Source organism: Coccinella septempunctata, chromosome 2 (assembly GCF_907165205.1).
Source record: "Coccinella septempunctata chromosome 2, icCocSept1.1, whole genome shotgun sequence".
In the NCBI taxonomy this organism is placed as follows: Eukaryota; Metazoa; Arthropoda; class Insecta; order Coleoptera; family Coccinellidae; genus Coccinella; species Coccinella septempunctata.
Window position 1 is genome coordinate 42,808,592 of NC_058190.1, and position 27,925 is coordinate 42,836,516.

Below are 27,925 nucleotides of genomic sequence, written 5' to 3' on the forward strand. Positions count from 1 at the left end.
GTAGTATTTTATTGTGCAAGAAAATTTTTGCATTCATATTTCAGCCAGGCTATTTAGTCCGAGAGCTGGCAGCAAAAACAACTACCTCATAAGTTACCAAAGTTTTGGTTTGGCACTTTGGTTCAACTTTATTACCAAAACTTGAAACCGCCCGTCTGCCGGGCGTGAGTGGTCGCCTTATGGGATAAAAAAAATTGAAAACATGAGAAAAAATCGATTGCAACTTCCTAATAGTTACCAAGATGAATGTTGTGTCAAAATGGTCTAGGATCTTAACTGAATTGAAATCGTAAGCGTCTGCCAACAGAGGTGGTCGCTATTTCGAAACAGACGCTGTCAAATACAGGGTGGTTCTGATCATAACCAAGAAATTTTAACCACGTATTCTACATCAAAAATAAGCCCTAGTTTGTCATATAAACATATGTCGAGAAATGTTTCCTCTTCGAGATACGGGGTGTTAAAATTATAGAAAAAAAAATGTTTTTTATTAATAACTTTCACAATGCTTGAAATATTTTTATGGAATTTGAGACAAAGGTTTTGAGCGTAAGAGAGCACTTTTTGCATAATATCATTTCTTTTCTATTCTACCAGTGGCGTCCGTACTGCAGCGAGACTGAATATTTTCAGATAAAAAAATGATACGCCACTGGTTTTTCCGACAATAAAAATTACTTCTCAAATCCTTATTCAATTTGGAGCAAATTCGGTTTCTTGACTTTTTGCTGAGCGAGGCACCGTTTCCGGTTAAAAAAATAAAACACATTCTCATGCATGAAGAAATCGCAAAAATTTGATATGGCACTAAAAAGGTTACTACGGTTTTGTAGCAATTTTCTAAGATTAGATAAATTCAACACACACCCAACTCCTATTTTCAGTGTAGATTAATTTGATTAAAAAACTTAAATGACAGTTTTGGTTTCCAATTACTCGTTTCAATACAAGCATAACCATAAAAGACTGTAATTTCTTTATTGTGGAAAGCAAAGTGTGCCATGGAGGATACTTCGTGAATTTGATAGGAATCCAACAACAAGCAGTCGAATAGCATCTCATATAATTCGATTTTCTAAGTCGAAAATTCTTGCAACCCGTCCAAGGTTTACAAGAAGGTGATGAACAGCGAAGGTTATTTTTTTGCCAATGGATTCTTTGTTCAATTGAGCAGAATAGAGACTTTTTAAATACCGTATTATGGACTGATGAATCGTGTTTTAGTCGTCGGGGCGTGGTAAACTTTCATAACCAGCATGTACGAAAATCCACATCCCATTCGACCAAGAAATTTCCAAATAGAATTTAGTGTTAATGTTTGGCTTGGAGTTTATTATAATCACCTATTTGGACTCTATTTCTTACCAGAACGAGTTAGTGGTGAAAATTTTTTACAATTTCTAATGGCAGAGCTTGCAAATATGTGGAAAAATATTCCAGTAGAATCAAGGTTAGCGGCTTGGTTTCAACTTGACGGTTGTCCAGCCCACTTTCATAGAAATGTGAGGAACTGGTTGGATAATAATTTTCCAGAAAGATGGATCCGACGTAATGGGCCATTCAGTTGGCCTCCACGGAGCCCCGATATTACCCCTTTGGACTACTTCGTATGGGGGTTTTTGAAAGAAATCGTATATATGACTTCTGTGAACTCAAGGGAAAAACTTATTGGCCGTATTTAAAATGCTTGCGACGAATTAAGAAATCGAAATTTAGCTGCTGCTGTCGGATCTATTAGACGTCGATGTGAATTATGTGTTCAGCAAAATGGGTCATACTTCGAACATCTTTAAGTTTGGCGATTTCTTCATGCATGAGAGTGTGTTTTATTTTTTTAACCGGAAACGGTGCCTCGTACAGCAAAAAGTCAAGAAACCGAATTTGCTCCAAATTAAATAAGGATTTGAAAAGTAATTTTTATTGTCGGAAAAACCAGTGGCGTATCATTTTTTTATCTGAAAATATTCAGTCTCGCTGCAGTACGGAGGCCACTGGTAGAATAGATGAATGGCTGAATGGCCCATTACGTCGGATCCATCTTTCTGGAAAATTATTATCCAACCAGTTCCTCACATGAAAGTGGGCTGGACAACCGTCAAGTTGAAACCAAGCCGCTAACCTTGATTCTACTGGAATATTTTTCCACATATTTGCAAGCTCTGCCATTAGAAATTGTAAAAAATTTTCACCACTAACTCGTTCTGGTAAGAAATAGGGTCCAAATAGGTGATTATAATAAACTCCAAGCCAAACATTAACACTAAATTCTATTTGGAAATTTCTTGGTCGAATGGGATGTGGATTTTCGTACATGCTGGTTATGAAAGTTTACCACGCCCCGACGACTAAAACACGATTCATCAGTCCATAATACGGTATTTAAAAAGTCTCTATTCTGCTCAATTGAACAAAGAATCCATTGGCAAAAAAATAACCTTCGCTGTTCATCACCTTCTTGTAAACCTTGGACGGGTTGCAAGAATTTTCGACTTAGAAAATCGAATTATATGAGATGCTATTCGACTGCTTGTTGTTGGATTCCTATCAAATTCACGAAGTATCCTCCATGGCACACTTTGCTTTCCACAATAAAGAAATTACAGTCTTTTATGGTTATGCTTGAATTGAAACGAGTAATTGGAAACCAAAACTGTCATTTGAGTTTTTTAATCAAATTAATCTACACTGAAAATAGGAGTTGGGTGTGTGTTGAATTTATCTAATCTTAGAAAATTGCTACAAAACCTTAGTAACCTTTTTAGTGCTATATCAAATTTTTGCGATTTCTTCATGCATGAGAATGTGTTTTATTTTTTTAACCGGAAACGGTGCCTCGCTCAGCAAAAAGTCAAGAAACCGAATTTGCTCCAAATTAAATAAGGATTTGAAAAGTAATTTTTATTGTCGGAAAAACCAGTGGCGTATCATTTTTTCATCTGAAAATATTCAGTCTCGCTGCAGTACGGAGGCCACTGGTAGAATAGAAAAGAAATGATATTATGCAAAAAGTGCTCCTTGACGCCCAAAACCTATGTCTCAAATTTCATAAAAATATTTCAAGCAGTGTGAAAGTTATTAATAAAAAACATTTTTTTTCTATAATTTTAACACCCCGTATCTCGGAGAGGAAACATTTCTCGACATATGTTTATATGACAAACTAGGGTTTATTTTTGATGTAGAATACGTGGTTAAAATTTCTTTGTTATGATCTGAACCACCCTGTATTTGACAGCGTCTGTTTCGAAATTGCGACCACCTCTGTTGGCAGACGCTTACGATTTCAATTCAGTTAAGATCCTAGACCATTTTGACACAACATTCATCTTGGTAACTATTAGGAAGTTGCAATCGATTTTTTCTCATGTTTTCAATTTTTTTTATCCCATAAGGCGACCACTCACGCCCGGCAGACGGGCGGTTTCAAATTTTGGTAATAAAGTTGAACCAAAATGCCAAACCAAACCTTTGGTAACTTATGAGGTAGTTGTTTTTCGCTGCCAGCTCTCGGACTAATTGGTATCGCTTTTTCTGATCGATAAATGTAAAAAGTTAAAGATAGTTCTTCATTTAGCAAGGACGAAGCTGAACTACGTATTTTTTTTCGTTGAGGTCGACAAATAATAAATTTTAATTGTCGGTCATTAAACGTCTCCCTGTTAGTTTTCTCGTTGTGATTGTTCTCTTCGTCAACCTACAGAGATCGATCCGACATGCACTTGTCGTATCACGCACTTTGCAGATGCTTAATTTTTTAATAGTCCTCTTCGGTCCTGGTGGAACAGTTGCAGTAGAACGGCTTCAGTATAATATATGAAGTTGGAGAGCATTATATACCACTACAAATCCATCCTTATTATACGGGGTCATGAATATCGAGTGTTAAAATTAAAATACACAGTCCTTAAGCTGGAGGCACAATGGCTGGAGAGGTTTGCCGGAGAGGAAAGCAGCTGCGGCCCACGGGGGGGCGGCCTACAGGGCCGAAATGAATAAACTGAAAATCGCGGAATTATCTGTTTATTATTCACTTTGTTCGGTTGGATTTGTTGGGCAAACAATGGCAGATTTTTGATTTATATTTTTCAATATAGACGATGCACTATATCTCCTCACTTGAACATCCTAGTGATTCTTAAGCCCGTTTGCAACAGCCGAGAATTCTCTACCAAATTTTGGCAAGAAAACGGCAGAGATTATTTTGTATGCAACTGAACAGAGAATTCTACCGGAAGTGCGTATGCAACGGTAAATAATTCACGGCGCATGAATTTTTGAGAAAATTCTCTAGAGAATTCTTGGCTGTTGCAAACGGGCTTTAGAGACAAGTCACGTGAAAAATTATTTGGTTTATTTTCTTTGATTTGACCGTTATACATTCATAAATGTAGATGCAGAGCTTCTCCATATATTAGGTACCTACATTCTAATGATTGGTTCATTGATGATCACAAAAATTCAGATTAAATATCCGTAATTCCAGAATAAAAAACATTAAACTCAAGTTGAAATAGGAAAAATAACGGTGATAACCTCGATAAGGGCGAGGAGCTTAGCTACATATGCGAAAGGCCAAGGTCGAGGTAGAAACCCAGTCTAAAGTGAACTGCTCCACATGAGTTAGGGATATTGACTTAAATTGCAAAAAAATATAGTTAAAATAAGATTTTTGTGATGAAAATTCACATTAATATGATTTCAAGTTGCAAATTAATTTTAGTCTATAGGTCTGCAGCGTATACAGGGTGGTTAAGAAAAATCGAGTAAAATAACGAAATTTTATTCCCAGAGAATTCAAGCATTTGAAGACTATCAATACAATGTATGGCCTCCATGGGCATCAATAACAGCTTGACATCTTCTTTGCATACTACACACGAGGTTGTTGAACATTTCTTGAGGAATTTGGTTCCATAAACGGGGCAGAAGCTCTCTCAGATCGTGTAAGGATTCTGGGGTAGGTTGATGATTATCTAATCTTCTTTGGAGCATATCCCATGCATGTTCTATGCAATTCAAATCTGGTGAGTGCGGAGGTATTGGTAAATATGGAATACCAAGCTCCTCGCGCGCATTCTCAACTATGGCTGCACGGTCTAGCGTAATCGTCTAGAAATTGAAAAGTTTCGCCAATAGCAGCGTGAAGATTTGGCACAACATTGTCAATGACATGCTCCCTATAGTTTAAGGCGGTCATATTCCCAGGACAAATGTGTAGATCTGTGCGCCCGTTGAAACATATCCCGGCCTATACCATAACACTACCCCTTCGGAATGGACTTCTTGGACATAGCGACGATTACGGGGTATGCGTGGGATTGTCCATACCCTTATTCTTCGAGAATCTGAAAATCGTCCATATCTGGATTCATCAGTGAAAATGACACTACGCCATTGATCGTTCCAATTGATTTGTTGCCTTGCCCATTCCAGTCTTTGACGCTTATGGTCAGGTGTTAATGGAACTCCTCTTAATGGACGTCTAGAACCTAAATTCACATCTCTCAAACGTCATCTGATGGTTTCGATGGAAACTTGGACCCCATCTGGATTTTGAAGAGTATTCCGTAGCATTCTACACGTAGATGTAGGGTTTCTTCTCGCCGAAACGGTGATGAAACGATCCTGAGCAGGTGTTGTTTTTCGTCGCCCACCAAGCCTTGGTCTTTCCAACACGAAACCTGTCTCCCTGAACCTAATCCAAAGTCGAGATATCACACTTTGGCGGACTTGGAGCCTTTCCACTACAACATCCTGAGTTAGGCCAACCTGTAGCATTCCGATAGCCCTATTAGCCTCAGCGTTTGTTGATTTACTTCTTGGCATTTTCAGAACACTCGTTTTAAATCGAAGCCGTTGATAAACTGACTTCATTTCAAAATAAGAACATTCATGAAGCATGTGCAAAGAAAAAAACTTCAGAAAAAGGGCGACCAGATTGACGAAATGTCTCATACTGATTTTTATTGGATCGATTCAAGTTGTTATTGAGTTTTAAATGATTTTACAGCGATTTTCTCGAAGATTACATACTTTTACAAACGATTGAATACGATATCCCTAACTCTAGTGGAGCAGGCTACATTCATCGCCATATATCTCAAAAACGTTCAAACGTAGAAAAAATTGCTTCGGAAAAAATTTGTAGATAATATTACGCTCGAGTAAATCCCGAATTTCCCTCTTGGGGTCCCCAACTATAGAGACTCTACTTGTTCACGATGAGTCCAGATTTCGCCTGTGTGAGTCTGGTGAGTGAATATTGGTGTGGCGAGGACTGGGTTAACGGTAAAATATCACGACTACAACAACTCTTTTCGATGGTGTCTTCGGCCTTTGTTTGTTTAATGAGAATCAGAGAATCTCATTATCCTCATTATCGTAACCATTAGCAGTAAGGTATGGTGATTTGATTGTAGAATCTATTATTGTTCCCTTTACAGCAGCCTATTAAAATTGTCGAGTAGTTTTGAAATAAACCTCTGTAGCTGCAGGAATCTCAATTAGACATAACGAAAACACGAGTGACATCACGATAGCGATAGCGTCCCAATCATATCACGTGGATTCTGGATCAAAGGGAGGATAACAATCATCAGCTCGTAAAGCGTCTGTCATAATAAAAGGAGTCACGTGTTATTGGAATGTTATGCCCGCTATTATTACAATAAAACTCCGCTCTGATGGTGCGTTCAACAGTGTGAAATGGTGGGTGATGCAGACACCCTCAAGTATGAGATGTATAATTTCCGTGTCCCAATTTTGTTGCTAGGATGATGTTCAAGGGTACTCAGGAAGGGGATCAGGAGGTAGGGAACTAATTGTCGAAGGAAATCCTTAGTCATACTGCAGGTGCCTGATGGATGGGACTACAATTTGTTCGGATTAAGTTGAAGCGTCTGTATTTTTGCAATGATTTTGTCAAAGTTGGGGAGAAACAAAGAAAATTCGCGATTTTTGGATAAGCCCAATGGAAAATGAAGAGTCGTTCGAATCAGCCCTAATTACATGAACTGTCGACAAATTGAGATAGGAATGTTGGAAGAAATAAGTTTGAACCCATTTTTCACTGTCAACTAGTTGATACAAATAATAAACTGATATTATATAGGATGAATTGTTTCTAAAATTCATTTTAGGCATCGAATGTTTTCATAAAAACGAAGAAAACCTACTATACGGTATATACAGACAAAAAAGTCAGAGCATGCCATTCGAAAAGATAAGTTATTTACACTTTTTAAAGGTCATTTTCGAAAAATTGCAGTGTCTTTTGGACCAACATATAGTAATCCGAAAAACTGCAGAAGACTCGAAAACTCTTCGAGAAATGAATGAATAAAAATCATACGTTTATATCGAACGGTCTCCAAGATATGGTCTCTAGTTGAAACCATCATAACCATGAAATTTTCTGGTAAAAAGTCACACAAATAAATTCGATAACTCTTCGAAAATTTGGACAGGGAGAATGATTCAAATCAAATCGATTCTAATACCCATAAGCTAAAATTATTTTTGCCTTAATAGGGTAGTATCGTGTTTCACCACATTAGGACTACCCTATTTAGGCAAAAATAATTTTAGCTTATGGGTATTAGAATCGATTTGATTTGAATCATTCTCCCAGTCCAAATTTTCTAAGAGTTATCGACCGGGCACTGTTGACTCACTCTGTATATAAAACAATATTTCTCCATTCTGAATAACTGAGTTTTATCGTTATTCATCTCATGTTTCCATCAGCAAAATACACACCTGCATCGATTTATTACAACTAAGAATTTTTTCGATATCTTGGGATAAATGAGTATCCCCCACATCCTCATTGATTAAATTCTCAGTTTTTCGCGTAATACCAGTCTTCGACCAGATGGAATGCTTCCAAGGAATCTCAGAACGAGTGGAGTAATCCAAAGGAAATATTTATTGACGAAAAGGAAGTTCCCACCTCAGTTTCCCAACCAATCATTGATCGGTGGAGTTTCAGTGGGGATTGTCACTTTATTGACAGTTCAGCTTAAGAAACAAAAGCCTTCGCCACCCTCAGGCTTTCAGGCCAGATAATAAAACGCTGATTCCCGGTTGAGCGATGATTCTCAGCGGCGGGTATACACTTTTTCTTCGAAATAATTTGAGGACAATAAAATGAATGTGTTCATGTTTCGTGTCAAGCTTTATGAACCTCTGAAACTGAATGAAAAGGTGTATTAACCTGATAAAACTTACCTCTTCTCAGGATTGTCCAAAAAATGACAGTATATGACCCTGCATTTCTTTTCTTCATTTTATAATGTTTCGGAATTTAGAAAGAGTATAAAAAAAAGTTGACCCATTCAAATGAACCAAAAGAAAGCAGGCCAACCTAAACAGGCTTTAGTATGTCCCCTTTACTATCATGCATTACCCTTTTATCCATCTGCCCCTTTCGATATCGCCGTCACTGTTTGATAAAAGTTGTAAAGTAACCACTGCCACGCGACCTGCGCTCTCCAAAACTTAATAGAAACGTTTGCGACACTGTTTACTCTTCACTAAGTCCTTTAATCACCATATCCGTGACACTATTTGTTATCACAAACACTATCTGATAGAGGACAAGCTTGAATTTGTATCGTTTTACTCTCTCGAGATTAACTACTGATGAGAGTTTACTTTGGCGACCGTGTATATAACGTGAATCAAGGGGATTTAATGTTGGGAACGGGGAAGGATGTCAATGGGAATTGTAAAGAATCTGACTGATAATAAACAGTAACAAGAGAAGATTTGTGCCTTTTATTCTTCAGACATAGTTTTTTTGTTCATTTGTGGTGTCTTTCTGTAGAGTGGCTTCTTGAATTTAGCTTCACTCATTTGATGCGGCTCCTGAAGATGAGCTATTATTGGCTCCAAACATGTTGAGCAATTAAATAATAATCATCTAAGTCTGTATCTGGTATAGTTTATTCAACCTTGAGTTGGATTGGCTAGATATTAGGACATTTCACAATAATTCAAACAAAAGAAGAAGATACATTTGTTTTTCACTCACAAATGTTCAAAAAAATTCAGATACCAAATTGACAGACATCTTTTATAGTAAAAATATCTGCATTGTTTTCATGTTTCATTGCAATTTTATCTTGCTATTTTAACTATTTTACAATTTGTTTTATTTTTCGGAAGTATGAACGAAAAAGATAGAGTGTATGGCATTTTTGGAAAGGCAATCGTTTGAAACAAGGTGTCACTCAACGCCCCTTACCTTTTAAGATTTTAGGGGTAGTTGTCATCACGTTCACGGAGTTGATACAAATCGATTAGAACCAAACGAACCAAAGCTTATCTCTTTTTAAATTTTTTTCTGATTTGGATGAGAACCGAGATATCGACGATGCTACTTTTTTAAATAAATACACTGGATAAACCACGATTGAATTTCATTGAATTCCTCAACGAATTGAAGTTCTATGATGTATGCACTTTCAGCGGTGGGTAAAGCGTCTGCAGGTTTTCAAACATATAGAAGAATCGTCAGCAATTTTTCATACCCTTAAGTGTTTTCGAGCTGCAGATGCGAAAGGATAAGGTCAATATAGAAACCCAGTCTAATGTACATTCATCGCCATATCTCAAAAACGTTTGGACGTAGAAAAAATTGCCTCGGACAAAATTTGTAGAAAATGTTATGCTCTACAACTTTTATACTAAATGCGAAAACAGGAGAGCCCAGGAGAGGAGATAATTCAAAAAAACTGATTTTTGTGACCTTTATTGTTTCGGCTTGCTGAAACTCTCAGATTATATTTTTCCGTTATTCTAGAATCATTAACTTCAAATTAAGAAAAAAAGCCACCGCGCTCGAGAATTTACAAATGACGGTTTTTTTTACAAGTTTTATCGCCCCCCCACACATTTTTGGCACGCTAAAATTGTCAGATTAAGAGAATGTATAATTTTCAACATGTAATTAACCACATATTTCTTAATCTGACACGCTCGTGTATGTACACAATGATCGTTTTTTTTTTACTTTTGTGACAGGCTGTCCTAGACAATACCCCCTATATACAGGTCTTATTTTTGGTAGAGGTACTCTACTGGGTCCAAGGTATCTCCCCTTAGATTAATCTGACACGCTCCAATAAATCCGAATTGCGAATCAGCAGAAATTGAGTCGGTATCGTGGCAATATATTCATTATTCAATTCTTACAAATTGCTACAGTTTCGAGGAACGATTCTCCTCTACTTCAGGCTAAAAACAAAAAAACAATGAACATACAGACTTCATCGAGTACCAAGGGAGGAGGCAACCTACCAACATATAATGAAATTAAGAAAAATAACGACATCAGCGGTATAACGAGAACAGATAGGACATGACTCTACTCTAACCTAAAAAACGGTGTAGAAGTCATATGTACTATGGACGACCACAGATAATCTTATCAACAATAGTCACAGAATAAACTACCACTAGAAATTACAAAAATACAGTTTCGTGAACAAGCCAATGGATGTGATCTCACTTAAGCTCAAAAAACAGCGTAGAGATCACAAACAAACAGTCACAGGATAAAAAAGAGAAACATATATTAGACAACACTATTATGTTCATCAACAACTATCCATTCCAAATTTTAATTTTATTCATGAGATGGCAATATGTATTACTTAAATGGGAAAGTTTCCTAAAACTCCAAAATCGAATTCAAAATTATTTATGGAAACCCTTTTCCATTAGTTATCCAACACGTAAAAGATTCGCTTCAAAATTCAGAAATTTCAGAAATATACCCTTCGGAACTTATTAAATATTCGAATATGTAAAATCTTGTGACGTAGAATGCCTTTACTAAAGTCTAGTAATTTTTGTTAATTAGACAACAGTGGAACTGATCAAGAAGATATAGAATTCTATATCCACACATTACAAAAAATTGTTTCTGTAATCTGTGTCTATACATTCTTAAAAACGATGATATTTTGTGTCATTGTTTGATATTTCTATGCACTGTTTGTTTTCCTTGTCAAATGTGATCACCAAACTTGATATTTATTAAGTCTATGATGATCATAAAACTTTCATGACTTTTATTGATTCCATAGACTTATAATTGATTCCATAGACATATAATAACATGAATTATAAGTCTATGATTGATTCGACGGGCGTTGCCGGATTGTGAAAATGACGTAGAATGTTCATAAGAGAGCACTTCTGAAATCAGAATTTTCGTAAGTGAATACCGACAAAACGCAATATGTTGAAATTTAAAAAAAAATATATTTCGATATATTTGAGTTATAAGGATTTCAATGACTAATTTTTTGAAATTTAGGAAAATACCCCATTGTCTATGTCACTTCTATGTTTTTCATTGATCCCGAATTGTCTCCTTGGGCTCCCCACTATTCGCGAATCCAATTACCGTTGAGGGCGCTGCGAAATGAAAACAAACTTTGACGTTTGTCAGTACTCTTTTCGAGATTTGTACGGCCTAACAGAGTTTTTCTAGTAAATCAAGATATTTATCGGAAATATCGGAAGTGAATTGATTGATTTAGTTTCGTAAAGAAAGATCAACATTCTTTGGAAATACCTACTTCATTTGAAAGGAATGAATTGTGGAATAAAATCGAGCGATGATATTGGTGATCCACTGTTCCTATACACAAAATCCTATTATTTCACAGATTCCTTCTTGAATTAAACCTAGCTAATAATGTTGAGGTAGCTTATACTGAGTTTGTGAAGTTTCTATTTAAAGTATTTCAATTCCATGTTATGATATAGAGGTATTCCTCATACTGAAATCTCAAGAGACATAAATATGATTCGGCTCATGGAACAAGTTCTACATATCAGAAAAAGCATTCATTTGGAAGTATGAAAATTATAAATTTGTATTTCTAAATCGTCAATTGAATTTAGCAGAAAACTTTCGCAAAAAAAAATCGTTTAACATAACTCCTGCCAGTTGAAAGCACTGGTATAAATACCTTTTCCAATATTTTTTCGGAATCAATATTTCTATTCAGAAATCCAGACAATAATCCCAATATAACTTCTCCAAATAATAATTATAATTGTTAGACAACGTGAGATACGGGAAAACATAAGAAACAAAACTTGTTTTGACTTTGCAGTACTGACAAAGTAGTTTCGTAATTCCGTCGGCAGAGAGCGTCTAGATTTTTGGATTCGCCAATAGGGCTGATTTATTTAGTTGATTCAGTAGTGTGTGAATGTGAATTTTTCTTTTTTTTCTGTTCTGTTTTTTTCTGTCCGTGGCATTAGTCACGTAAAACTTGCTCGTCGACGTAGCGTTTCCAACCACTACCGAAACCAAAGAGTATACTCTTCGCCGAAACCGACGTTTCATCGCCGAGCATGAAGCCGTATAATCTGAGCGAATCCACCGATGCAAACCGACGTTTCTCATGGCAGAGAAGACGGACAATAACGTGCGAACGTCCAACTGTAAGCCCGTGTAAGCGGAAGGTAAATAGAAGAGTAATTACACAGCCATCGCCTACTTGTCCTGACGGTAAACAAGTGCACTGATAATGCATCTCTGTATAACGTCGACGCCGATGCCGTCGGCGACGGCTGGCGTCCTCCGCAATCCTACAACCCCTAGATGCATTTTACACGTTATCGCTCTGCACTGTCTCTCGGCAAACATTGTCTCGGATGCCGTTAATTGAAATTCGAGAGGGCGAAAGGGATTTTGTGTCGTGTGTGGGGGATGTAGGATGTAAGGGCTGACTGGCCGGGTGAAAAATTCAAATTTTTAATTGCTACTCAACGTGCGCACCTATCGCAGGCTTTAAGGTTGTATGAAAAAGCAGGTGTGAAAATGAGGTGGTAAATTAGTCTGAAAACAGTGGGGGTAGAATGAAATGAGGGAAGTAGCTACATCGTATGGTCTATTTACTTTAGCAAGGTAACCTTTCAATACAGCTCGCCAGAAATCATGAATCCGCTTCAGAAAGGTTTAGAAAACCAAAGAATAGGTGTACCTACTCCTCTAACTCTTCTTTGTTAGTTTAGATTCTGATGTGCCCAATTTGATTTTGCCTACATATTTCCTCATGAAAATCCTTTTTGTTTCTGGCGGAATTCAAGAAGAAAAAAGAAATTTGAAGCGGACATATGCCCTCCAATCAAATTACAGAAAGAATGCTTGTAGCTTGTATTTTTGAGGAATATATCGCCAGAAGCGAAGACAGGTAGAGGTATGTCAATGCGTAATGAATTTGATGAAAATTTCTACTATGGTCTTGAAAATAAATGAGCTTCTTGTGAGCCTACGTCCATAAAAATAAAAAAGATTAAAGGAAGTTTCCATCGAAGACTAAAGACATGGTAATTTCAGCAATTCCTGGCAAAATTCAACAGAGAAGAGGAGTGTGAAGAAAAGTTTGTGGTAAAATGTTCTACAATCATATGAATTCTTTTTTTATCGGCTTCATGATAAAATAATTGATCTCTTCTGTAATTTACATAATTTAAGGAATGGTGTTCATATTTGTGCTTTTCCTCATCATATTAGATGGGATGTGAAACACCAAAATCAACTTTTATCCTATTTAAAAAATCTACAAATTTTTTCTTTTAAGTTAATTTAATTACTCAATGTAATGAGATGTCATTATTTTCGTTCAGTTGAGAGAATTAAAGTATAGAGGTAAAATCCACTTTATATTAACTCAAAACCGTTGGGTCACAATTTCATGCTAACTTAGATCTAAACATGCATATACATACAGGGTTGGGTGTAAGCCTGAAATAAAATGAATATTTCTTCAACCAATAACTTAATGATTCATAATTTCACTCATTTTCTGGCGCCCATAGATATAAAAGATTTTTCAAGAAGGTACAAACATGTAGGTACCTGTATTCTGGGAGCTCATTGGAAAATTGGTTGCATGGTTGGGAAACTATTAATTTATGTACAGTGTGTCTCAAAACTAGTGAATCAAACGTCACAACACAATAGAGTAGACCAAATACTATCGAATGACACCAACTTCAATTCAGCGAAAATGTACCGTTTCCAAAAAAAACTAACCTAAACTTGTCGATTTTCGAACAATTTGTTTCAATCACAGGGCCAATATATGATTAAGGATAGCGTTTTTCGCCCATATTAATCCTATATTATTTTATTATCACCCTTATAGAGGGGGTTTATTCTGAGTGATAAAAATTTTGTAGGAAAAAAATTGTTTTATTTTACATTTAGGTTTGAGGTTTTCCATTAACAACTTAGAATAATTCTTATGAGGGAGATAATACAATAATCTAGGATTAATATGAGCTAAAATCGGTATCCTTAATCACAAACTGGCTCTTTGATTGAAAAAAAAATCGTTCGAAAATCGGCAATTTCAGGTATTTTCATAAAATTATTTTGAAAACGGTACATTTTCGCTGCACTGATATTGGTGTCATTCGATAGTATTTGTTCTACTCTATCGTGGTGTGACGTTTGATTCAAAGTTTTGGGACAGCCTGTATTTTTCTCTGAAACTTACACCTTGTGAAGCATGAAATTTTTTTTTTCTCATTACCAAGAATCTTGACAAGGAAACATTGATTCACCTACAATTTACGCTTAGTGAGGAATATTATAATTTTTTAAGTGAAGGGGATCTCTACGATTTAAACTTCACCTGATGACTGTTGACTTTGACTTGAGAGCTCTTTCCTATTCGACAGAGTTTTCAAATAGAAAAGCCCTCAAATATTTATCTCACCAAGGAATATAAATTATCAGATTTCCAAAAAAAAGACATAAAATAATACGAAAAAAATTTAATCAGGTATCAACAGAAACAGAAACATTAATCTAGTAGTTGTAAACGTTGTTGTATCGGTTAACGTATGGGCTGTATGGTTGGTAGTATGCTGAAGATGGGTGCACGTATCCAGCATAGGGTTGAGCGAATCCAGAGTAGTATTGGTTGTATGGGTTGTAGGCTCTTGCGGTTGGAACAGCAGCTACTTTGGTGACCAAAGGAGCGGTGGCAATAGGAGCGATGGCATGGACTGGAGCCACAGCATGTACTGGTACTGGGGCAACAACTGGCTTAACAACCTTTGCTACAACTGGAGATGGAGCGGGGAGAGGAGCGCCAGCTGGTTCTTTGTGTACGACAGCTTGGAAACCATTTTCGGCATCAGCAGTGTATTCTACAATACGCCTGGTACCGTCGGATTCAACCAAAGAGTAGCTACCACGAACTAAATCTCCTTCACGACTTTCCTCTTGGTGTTTTTCATCACCAGTGGTTGGGTCGTTGACCTGGTATTCGAAGTTGTAGTGGGCTGGAGCCTCGGGTTCAGCGATGAGCTGACCATTTGGCAACACCGCTGCTGAGGCAACAGCTACGAAGGCGAAGAAAGCGATGAACTGAAAAAAAAATCATTTAATTTACCCTCTCAACTCAGATTGGTGGTAGACAACGAGGTTGTGAAAAATTTTGAGATGAACTCGATTAAAAACTGAATGAAACAAAGTGAATAATAATGCAACAAAGCTATTAAACTATCGATTTCACAAGCTGAAAGAATAAAATTGATGATATAGCTGTAATCGTTAGAATTACCACCAAAGGGAAAATTCTGCCATGAGTAGATGAAAATGGAAATGTTTTTGAAAAAAAGCTGCATATTTAAACGTTTTCGAAAACCAATAACTATGCTGTAATACACAATTTGGAATGTTTGAACAAACTTATACGAAATTAAAAATTATATTGTCCAACTGATCTGAAAGCTACGCAGTAAAATAAATTCTGTAACAGTTAAAAACTCATTTTTGTAGTTTATTACTGGCCCATTTAACCAGTGCTGTGGCCGACATACAACTATTTCAGAAAATAAAGATAGTAAGTGAATAAGTTTTGGAGGAATAATGGAATTCTCGTGAATCTAATAAAAAAAAGTTTTTGATCAAGTAGGCGATTAAAAAACAACAAGAAACAAAAAATGTACAATGAAATATTTTTTCCGGCTTCCAAATTCCAAACTTATTAGGTCTTTCACTTATTGAATAAAAAATACAATTGAGTTTGTCGAATATCTCCATCTTTTCTGTTTTTTTTTTTCAAATAATAACCTGAAATGACATGTCTAAAGACCAACTACTGTAGAAGTAGAATCTACACAATATTTTAGTGGGAAAAGCTTCGAATTATAAACTTTCTTATAGCATTTCGGCATAAGATGATACAAATTTGGTAGCACTTAAATTTTCAATATCGCAAAGTAGGTAAATATTAAATATATTTTATTACTAAAATATTAAACTCACTTTGATAGACATGGTGATGCTCACAGTTCGATAGAAAGCAAGAACTGATTTCCCTCTATCCAGAACTCCTTTTTATAATGGAAAATGAACATTCCTGTCTGAATTAGAACAGGATTCTAGAGGAATACATTAATTATTGATGCAAATGGCTTGAATTATGAGTGGCACATCTTCGATTTGAGGGACTGATATAGGATATAACCTGAATTCGAATTCGCGAAACGAGTTCATGAATTTCTTGACATTTCGAAGATGTGTAGAAAAAGGTCGGTGATCGTCAATTTTGTCGTGATCTATTAGAATATTCAAATATGTAATACATGAATTTGTCATTAGTATCAATCCGAGTATTGAGTTATGGAAGAATGATAGTAGAACATTTAGGCAATATTTGAGGTAGACTGGGAATGTGTTAGATAAAAGAGAAGACGTTCAGAGAAAACTGGGTTCGAATACAATCTCTTTTTTGTTAAGAATACGCAAAAACCATTTCGGAATTTAAGGTGATACTGTTCTGGCTACAAATTTGAAATGACTGCCTCTAAATTGGTATGAAATCTCAAAATTCTTGTAATTCAAAATAGAATTCAAAATTTTCCCTGTATTTTATATTGAATAATTCATCATTTATTGGAAAAAATAGTTTAGAAATAAAATATTATACTATATGAAAATTACTAAGTATATGGTACCCATTATAAAAATTCAAACAATCATCTTCATATCTGGTATATTACTTTACAAAAATTTCAAAGATGCTTTCAAAATTATTTTCAGAGTGAATTGAACTGAAAGTTATATTTTTTTTGTACTTTATGTGTTAATCTACATTATTATCTATATTATTTTTTCTGTATGGTTCAATCTTGCATAAGTCCCTCCATTAAATTGAATTCCAAAGATTTGAAAGGATACTTATAGTCAACTTAAGCGACCGTTTTTGTTATCTTCGTTTTAAATTAGTAACTTTAGCTACAAATTCACAGTTTTTATTTTCCAAGTTATGGCTCAATTCTCATTTAGGTAGCTAGTTTTCAGATTTGAAAATATAAAAAAAATATAAAAAACAAATCACGAGTAATAATTTTGTAGTTAAATTCTAATTTAGAGAGTTTTACTAAGAGATAATTCAATTCTTTATCATTTATTCTTTTCAAAAGTTACTTGAATTTTTGAAACTCCGAGTTAAAATTATTATGAGTTATATTTTCAAATTAAATTGTGATCAAGCAGAGGTCGTTTTAGGTACAGAGAATTCTGATAGGCAACATCGAGCTTCACTTGTTTTTCTTGACTGCTCCACCAATATAACTAGATCCAGTACAGATAATTTTTCATTTCTCGTATACCTTCCAACTTATTACTTGAAATTTCAAAATTCTGACTTATAATTACAATTTTTAAGTTAAATCTCAGGTTATTAGAAGAAGTATATATTAGAAACAGAAAATTCTTCATTTCGTTTATATCTGTCAACTTCACACTTGGGATTTTAAAATTGACTAAGAATAAGTACTTAATGTCTAATAAATTCTAGTTGCAGGATAATTATAATTTTGTTGTGAAATTCCGAGTCATAATATTGAAGTTAAAAATTAAATTCCAAGTAAGAAGAACAGGGAATTCTTTATTTGGTCTATCCCTTTCAACTTATAACTTTTATTTTAACTCTTTTGAAAACTGAACAAAGTATACATTTGAAGATATATTTTAAGTTATTAGAAAAAGTTTTAATAACAGAGAATTTTTCATTTCATTAATATCTTTCAACTTATATTACTTATAGTTTAAAATTCTTAGTTAGGACTGAGAATATCAACTCTTAATAAATGCCTATACTGAATCATGAATTGCATTGCGAAAAAAAAATTTATTAAAATTATGAAACCTGAAAAATCTTAAAATTATTACTCCAAGTAATGAATTGGCCGGGCAACCCAAATAAATAATTCTTGTCACTAATTCCTTACCTTATAATTCAAGATTCGGTAAAATTCCGAGTAATAAGAGGAAGTTTTAGGTTTTGGTGACAGAGAACTTCTATCTTGCTTATTCTTCCCAACTCATTACTTGGAGTATCGAAATTTAACCCAATTATAACTCGGTATTTTGAAACTCCAAGGAATGGGTTGGAAGGAATAATGAAAATAAAAATTACCTGTCTTTTATTTTGGCTTTCATTCCAACTAATTTCTTGGGGTTTTAAATTCCGAGTTATAAGTTTTGGAATAGAGAATTTTCAAATTCGAATAACGTTATGAATTTTCGCACATTTTCGAAACGAAATAATTCAACCAATCCCATGAAAATTCGCAGAATCCCAAAATTCCAGTCACCATCATGTATCAATCGATTTGTCCGATAGCGCAGAATAACCGAAACGGCTATACACCGATGTGACGTTGCCATAGCGATCACATAGAGCCGCAAAACAGATATGTTGACAATTTTAATGTGATCGTTGACCAGTAATGTTATTACTTAACTGGGACGATTAGTTGTTAAATGATGCCGTCACAACCAAACGAGTGGGATTATTGGATTTGGGGGTCGGGTGAAACGGGTGGATGTTCACAGGGGTTGAATATGCTGGCACGCCCTTGAAAGTTAGCCGTTGCCTTGGCGACGTCTCTTACCCCACTCAATGGCGGCTGAAAGAGGGTGGAGTTTGCGTTTGCTTCCCCTTGATTTTCCACCCTGCACACTGCATTGCTTTAGGTAGCCGACTGAATTCTTCCTCGCTGCGAGCCAGTTCTGGGTAGGTTTTTGGTTGCGTTCGCAGGAAACTGGAAAACAAGGGTAGTAGAGGAAATATCATGTCAACCTCTCTGATTCTATCGAAATATATGGAGTTATTTTATTTGTTATGAAGAATACTGGATGATTTGGGAAAATAGGGATAATTTTTAGAATTTCAAAGGAACTCAAATTAAATGTCTTTATTAAACTGAAATAATCTTCGAATATATTGTCGAAAAACTAGGAGCAAATATAATATAATGGATAATTTACAGAAGGAAATGGAAAGACATCAAAATATATTGACTTCAGGAAGTGGAAGTTTTTCTTCTTAAAACATTTTCACCTCAAATCAATCTTGTGTTTGCCAATAAGGGAGTAAACCCTTATGAATTTTTATGTTTTCACTCTGATTTCAGGAATATTCCTCTTGCATCTTAGTGACACGTTATACATTTCTTGATATATAGGTAAATAAGTTGATATATGATTATAACTGACGATGAAAGTTTTGCAATAAGCTTGTAAAGAAAGAAAAAATATATTTGAACTGATTGAGTCGAATATTACTACTGAAGCAGAATAGGGAATTTATGAGGAAGCTATATGTTGTATCTTAGGAGAGTTATGGGTAATCTCTGCATTTCATCAAATCAATCCATATGATTTTTCTCCGTTAACAGACTTTTAAGACATTTAAAGTACATATACCTACGTTAAATTACCTATTTCTCGATTTGGATAAGGCAGCGGTTTCAAAATTGCAAAGACGAAGGAATAAGAGCTAAAGATATTATTCGTCTGATAATTTTATCTGAATTTTTTGTAAAAAAAAATGATTTATAGAAAAAACTCACAACAATCAAATGATTCTTTTTGTAGAAGATTATTTGTTACCTGTTTTGTTGGAAGAAGACACTTTGACGTTTGCGGATATCACTATTTCTTTTCAGTACAATAGAAAGTTAGAAAAATATTATTCTAAATTTCAATATTTCGTTTTTGATTGCTTCTTAATGAATAAGGTAAAGTAGAATTGAATATCAGATCATCATTTCGACACTTTATATGACAATCTCCATCATCTAGTAAATAAAGTGAATTTGGAACGTAAAATAACATAATACAGAAATAAATATACACGACTGAGGTTGTTTATAAATTCTGCATGAAAAAAAATGAAGGTTTCGATGAGTATAGAAGATATTGGTTGGTCTTTTCACTAAAACGCTTTGAAACCTAGCACATTTTCACTTCAATGAAAATATGATAATTAAATGATTTGCTTCTTCCCATATACATTGAAGAATTAGGGAATTATTTCAATTGAAATATGTTCGAATTTCCCATTTAACAGTTACAAAAAATATTGAATGAGGAGAATTGTACAAAAATATTTCACCACAATGGTCTATCTGGGGAACATTTCAAAAATAAAGATGGCTGACATTTTTTGCATTTATGTTCAGTTCAGACGGTAATAGACAATCAAAAAATCGTTGCAAAATGGCGAATGCGATTTGGTTTTGTTTACTGTATTTATGTTTTATATAAAAGTAGTTCTTTCATTTAGTTTATATGGATTAGCAGCTCATTCTAAAATGTATGTTAACATAGTGAATACGAATCTTTGTGTAGAATGGGAATGGAAAGATCAATTAAAATTCGAAAATAATTCAAACTTACCTACAGTGTTTATCAGCAAATGTGTAATGAATTCGATAATGAAAAAATGCAATAGGCATTGAAAAAAAAATACTTCGAAAAAAACGGTCGGATATTTGGTGGAATTTCCAACAAAAACATACAGGCTGGAGTTACCCAAGAGTTGCCAATACTTGCATACTCAGTTATTTCGATTGCTCTAATTTTTCATCAATTTGCTATTTTTTCAGGAATTTCCTCCGCGATGTCCTATTCCTACATTCTACTTCTGCTTTGGAAATGATAAATATGCAAGGAAGACTACTTTAGAGCGAGAGAAATGAACAAAATGAGCCTGGTTGAGTGTGCAGGCTCAGAAAAGGTTCCTTCTGTCACAAATATTTGGCAAAACATTCCTCAAATTTTATTGATTACTTCATTGATACAATACCAAATATAGAGTAGAGCAGTATAAGGTATATTATACATTTAAATCAAGATTTAATGTCTGGTAGGGTCTTCTTTATCTCTTCGAACTGCTGTTACTCTATTTGGCATTGTATCAATGAAGTTATCAATAAAAGTTTGAGGAATGTTTTGCCAAATATTTGCGAGCTGTAAGGTATGTGCTACCATCAAAACAAATGCCTTCCCAAACGCACACTGAGCCCCCACGTTAAATGATGGGTTGACTAAAAAGTAAAAAGTATTGTAATTGTATTATACTGCGGTATCTTATACATCTTCTTATGAATTGAGGAATCATTAAATTGTTTTTTTTTTATTTTAATTTTATTCGTATTTGAGTAATGGGATTCAATCTTGAACAACTTGATAACACTTTGATTTCTCAAAGTGAGCGGAGGACCCAAATCTGAAGAGTACGAGATTGCTGGAACACGAAAACCGTTACGCACCCCCAAACTTCCCCAGACCGTCACTTTGCCGCAATATTTAATTTAAGCATGGCCGCGCTTCTGACTGTCAAACCGATGTTGACTCCGTCTCTTTCTGTATAGTAATAAGATTTATACTCCGGCGTTCAATATTTCAATCCGGGTCGTCTGTTTGGATTCTTATAACACGTCATAAGCGGCCTCCTTCGGTTCCGGGGAAGCGAATAAAGTTCCACTCAACCTCCGGTAGAATGCATGTCCCGGAGCCCGGAGTATTCCATCTGCGAGCTCCTCGCATATTTGTGTTTCATATTTGTCTTTCTCTACGCCTTCAGTCCGGTTCTTATTATGTTGACATTGATGAGACAATGCTGAACGCGCTTATCGATTTCGTGAAATAATATATTTCGGCGTTTCGGATGTCTTTGAGGCTGGAGAGGAATATTGAGCTCCCTCGTTTTGATACTACGAATATGTATCACACTGTTGGTGCAAAAAAAATTTGAAGATTGTTTTCTAATCTTCTTTTTTTCGAGGATGTGCAATTTTCGTTGGACACTCCTGATTTTTTTAAATTGAAAAATTTCTACGATCATCAACTATCACAAAAGTCTTAAAAACTTATTATTCACTTCATTGGAGCATTACACCTTATTTTCAATCAACTTTAAAGTAGGTAATTATAAAGTAGATAACGTCTTCAGTTCAGATAGATGACACCGTTTATACAGGGTGTATTTGAAGGTGAGCCTTTTTTCCAATAGAAGGTGAAAAATCACCTATATAAAACGTTCAAGATGACAAAGTTGAAGAAAAAATTGAAAATGATTACTGAAATAGATCCTAATACAACACTAGACCGTTTGTTAGCTGAATTATCGCAAAGCAGTGGGAAAAAACGTATCTCCTGATTCGACCATGTGGTTTCGTTTAGGATATTGGCTCGTTCGATATTTAGGTGGTAAAGAAAATGGAAAATTAAGATTGCCGAATTGTTCTCATTATTTTTTAGTAACTCACACAATTTTATGGAATGGCTCATCTTGATATCAACTGATAGAAGAGACTAGGACACAAGTGTAAAAAATAGAATAATACTTCAAAATCTAACCAATAAAATTCGTCTAAATTATTCACGAATTTTTACAATGGGCATCACAACCTTCTTGTTCGAACATTCCAACAATTGTCGTAAAAATGGGATGAATTGGGGAAACATCTAGCACTTTTTCAACATAACTAACATTAGCACTGCTCTCGATTTTGTACATTTTTTTTACCCTAAATTGCTGTAAATATGCTCGAACAGCTCAATTAGTATTTTGAATTGCGACGTTTTTGATGTGGGAAAATGTTATACAGCTTGTCCCGAATATTACTTCATCGATAATTTTTTTCAAATGGCAATCCTTATATTTTATGACAATTCTTGAAAGTCAAGTTACACATGAGTACCAAATATCAAATTCTTATTTCTTGTCGTAATTAGGTGAATATTTAACAAACATCAACTAATTCAAAAATGAAGGAAAAATGAAGATTACCGAGAAAATTCATTAGCTTGTTGATTTGTGAAAAACAACGTTTGTTAAAAAATTGGACAAATGATAAACGAATACCTCTTGGCAACCCAATTTTAAACGGTCTGAGTTAAATCATATTTCTGCATTTTCGAATTAGTTAATGTTATTTCTATAAGTAATAATAATTTTGTAATTTTAAGGCATGTGTAATTTGATATACCCATATACCTACACTTTGAGAATAATCATAAAAAATTTGGATTTCTATAAAGAAATTATCGATAATGTCTTATCTTAAATTCAGAACAAGCTGTATAACATTTTCCTAGAATTTGAAATTATAATCCACCAACCCAAGAATATGTAAAAAAAAATCTCTGATTATCTGAATTTATTCCAAGTTATAGACAGAAGGTGTTTTTAGATATTTCCACAATAGTACGTTTTCAGATCAAGAATACGTATATACATATGTTATATTTCCGGTATGAATAAACTTTCTAATAACGTATAACCAAAGAATATAGAGTTAGGTTAGGTTAGATAGTATAACCAAAAATTATAGAGTTAGATCCTAACTCTATAATCTTTGCATATAACTAGCAGATTCAATAGTCTCCATTTATAAGGTTGCAAACACAAATCTGAAAAAAATTTTAAGGAATTTTCACAAGCTCCCAAATCAAATCAATTGAATTTCATTCTTTCAAGGAAGAATGTATCACATTTTTATCAGGATTTCTGTATCTTTATGCAAGTTTATCTACAGTCCCTGGCCACATTATTAGACGCATTGATTCGATGCAAAATCTCAATATTGAATTATTAAATTGAATGTATATGTTACATATACTTCATCTGCAAATGGTTTTCATATATAATATATCATATTCAACAAAAAATATTGATTTATTGATGATGAAATTCTAATATTTTGCTGAGCCACCCTGTGTAGCTATGAGAGCTTCATACTATCAATGCAGAATTGTTTGGTTTGCTGTGTTCGAGGATAATGATTTCATATGTGGATTATCGAAATAACGTCCGAACCTGCAGAATGCAAGACGTCCACTGGAAGACATAGTACTTATTCATACTTAAGTACTAATACTACAACATCAAAAATTAATGTCAAATAGGACAATTTAATGAGACTCGTAGATAAAACTGACATTCTGTGGAAAAGAAATTCAAATATTCTGCTTTTTCCTCGGGCAATACCAGTAAATATAAAAAAAATCCTCAGTGCGTCTAATAAACTGGCCAGGGACTGTAGTGATCCACTACGTGATTTTACATACAATGGATTCCACCATATAGGTATAATACTTTTAGCAATTCATGCTTTTCTGTGTCGTTAACGTTGAAAACCCATGTTTTAATCCACTCTGAAAAGCATTTTTATCATTTACTGGATCTGCCTAACTAAACCCAAATCGGAAATTTCAAAAGTTCATAGTCCGCTTGACCACTCGAATTTTCCAAATGCCCATAGATATTAGTCGGTAGTTCGAACTATAGATAGTATCTCTGGTTCTCCCTAGCTTCTTTTGAGTGTCAGAAATTATCGAAGGAAATAGAATCTCAAGAAATCATTTTCCTTTTCTCCATCGATGTCGCAAAACTTTCTGGAACTATTTCCTGTACACGGTCACACTACAAAGATCTCCAAGAAGTTGCTTCCAAACATCAAGGGACGCATTAGTTCCTATAACCGACGATAGGGAACCCTCATCTGTGCTGAATTGCAATCAGATCCCCTCTGATGAAACTGTTTGGCGCAAAATTAAATAAAGATCCTCTTAACTCGATCCGGGTGTCACGAAGGCTATCCACCCTCCCCCACTCAATTTAATGCTATTGAATTTTAAACGTCAGAAATACGAACGCCGGGGAAGTGATTCGTTCGCAGATGGAAGGACACATTCTGATCGAGTTCACAGAATTCGAAAGTACGATAATTGATGACGTTCATCGGTATAATCTTCCTTTATAATTCAAGGGTGAGATCTTGTATTCGGAGGAAATTACATCCACGAAAATCATTCATTGTTAGAAATTGAACTCAAAAAAACTGTACTTCTCCGAAATTTCCACAATTTTTATTTTGAGAATTTTTAATTCTAAACACGAATTAGATAAATCCAATGTCCAGAGATTTCTTGGAAACTACTGCCAATAATCGAGTGACATCAGACTTATTCCAGCACTTGACTCCTAACCGTCCATTCCATAGGTAAAAATTGTGATGAGAAACATCATGAAATTATATTTTGGACAGAGTTCTTGTTCGAGGTTAGACTCATAGAATGTCCAAAATAATGCTTTTTGCTGCGTAGGAAAATGTCCACAAGTTATTTGGTTGGTAATGGAAATCATTACAGTTTGTAAATACCCCAACGAAAATAATATGTATACTGGGTGAGTTTTTGACTAATACAAATATTTTGAAAGTAGATTTTTGAGGTCAAAAGAAACACTCTTTTCCTATACCATTTTTTCCGATTCGTCCCTGATAAAAAGATATAGCCATTTTAAGTTTTCATAATGAGCTGTGCCACACCTGGAAAACTGAACAACTCAGCTAAATCTGTGAGACTACACATCTTTGGATCTTCTAAACAGAGTTGTATTCCGCCAAAGTACCCAATTTTTAAAATTTCACAGATTCTTTTTAATTTTTGGACATCAAATTACTCAAAAACGGCGCATTATACGGGAAAATATGAGGAATACTTTTATTTTACAAAACGTTCAAATATTCATTATACAGGGTGGTCTCCAAGCTCTATGACATACTAAGACAGATGGTAGCTGTGCTTATTCTGCAATTTTATATATCCGATTCGTTTTTGTTTAGAAGATACAAGCATTTGAAAAATCATATTTTTATGTTCAAATCAAAATGACAATGGAAATTTTGGTACTATTAAAATTATTCAAAGTGTCCACCTTCGACCTTCGGCATGAATGCAAGATTCATATCGACGAACTAAAGATGCCCTTACTATACTCGGCGGCTTAGATTTGGGTAGTTTCGTATTTGGTTCGCTGCATCTTGAATTCTATCAAGTAATTGTTAATGAGATTAGATTTCAACATGATTAACAAGCTGCTTCATATGATCCCATAAATAAAAACCTAAAGGATTTAGATAAGGTGAACGAGACGGCCATTGTATTGGTATTCCTTGACTTATACATTTATTCGGGAAATGTTCATTCAGCCAACCGACTACTTGTCTCCCCCTATGTGGTGATGCACCATCGTGCTGATACCACATATTTCCAACAATGTTGAGCTCTAAGTTATCAATGAAGGCAAAAAGTTGTGCTCCAAAAAATTTGTATACAAATCTGCATTTATAACATGAAAACACAGAAACGTCTTTGTCGAATGGCATATGGATTTGGCAGTGCCCATACATTTTAATTATGGTTATTTTTGATACCATCCTCAGTGAAACAACTGTCAAATGAATAATTAAAAGAACGTCAATTAAGATTTCAATCTACGTTCATAGGAAAAAAATGGTCAAAAGAAGCACATCTACCTTCAGTCAAAGTTTGTCATAGAGCTTGTAGAACACCCTGTGTTTATATATAAACAAATTTTTCGTCGACCTAAACAAAAAATGGGAAAAAATTAGAGTTTCATTCATTGTCGAATCACAAAGACTCAAACACAGATATTTCGTATTATATTATCACTATTCCAGGTCTGCTTTTTCAATCTCAACTGACCGAAAACCGCTTTCCATCTTATTAACTCTGACTATCAGCAACGAGAGCTCCGCAATAGAAAAAAAATGGGTCATCAATCGACAAGATCCTCAGTTTCTATCGAAGAACCCCAAGCTATTAGGAAAAAGCCAAACAATAAAGTTAATGAAACGGGCGAAATTTCAATAAAGGCCTTCGGGCAGTGCCAGTGAATTGATATTCCCTCTTCTGAATAGTTAAACGAATTGAGGGAGATAAAAGGGAAGACTGATTCAATTGACAACCAGGAATCTCATCATCTCACCATGCGAACCTACATCTACATTTCGGCATGGCGAACAAGAAATGCTCATCCAGTGGCGTAGAAAGATCTCACTCCTAATATGCCTCAAGCGAAAACCTCGGCGAGAAGAGATATGAAGAAAATAAAGAACGTTGACTGACGGTCGTGAATGATCCATTTCAATTTCACTTCAGCCAAACTTGAAATTTATAGGTATGTATGTTTTTTTCTTCCTCGTGAGAGGAAATAACTTTAAAGCGCAAACACTGCAAGGGACTACTCTCTCAGGAGTGTGAGAGTCCCAAGCTGTTGCTCGGATACTCACTAAAAACCTTAAAAACTTGGGATAGATCATTATCCTCGCTTACAGCAAAATGGGGTGAGCTGGGAGTGGCTTTTGCAATTCATGTGACCTGATGACTCGCCAATACCTCAGGCAGAGTTCTGCAGACCGAAATAATCTCTAATTTTCATACATAGTTAGATCTCATTCCTCCTGAACATCCTATTAATCGGAACCAGTAGATATAAAGGGTATAGAGAACCCAGTTTGAGCATAAAATCTTTGTATTTTTCCATTTTCTGCTCTTCTTTCGTCACCAATGACCAAACTATTTTGTGCAAGGGACGAAAATTCGACGACAAACAACTATTTTGTCCAGAAGACCTATATCTAGCTTTATTACGTGGATTTGTCGAGTTTTTGGAAAAGCATTATGTATTCCATTATATGCGACCTTATATAAGCCCCTTAATCCATTGAGGACGTGTAGGAAATTCTATAAAGATATCTACAATAGTATCAA

General features: G+C 34.9%; 1 protein-coding gene across 1 annotated transcript; it reads right to left on the reverse strand.

Annotated features, from left to right (window-relative positions):
* Positions 1–14,796: 14,796 nt before the first annotated feature.
* On the reverse strand, positions 14,797–16,462 carry LOC123307660 (cuticle protein 7-like). The gene is made up of 2 exons (XM_044890057.1): positions 16,313–16,462; positions 14,797–15,409 (listed from the first exon to the last, which is right to left on the reverse strand). Exons 1-2 carry the CDS (start codon positions 16,322–16,324, stop codon positions 14,846–14,848), a joined length of 576 nt encoding a protein of 191 aa, XP_044745992.1. The 5' UTR covers positions 16,325–16,462; the 3' UTR covers positions 14,797–14,845.
* Positions 16,463–27,925: the final 11,463 nt, after the last annotated feature.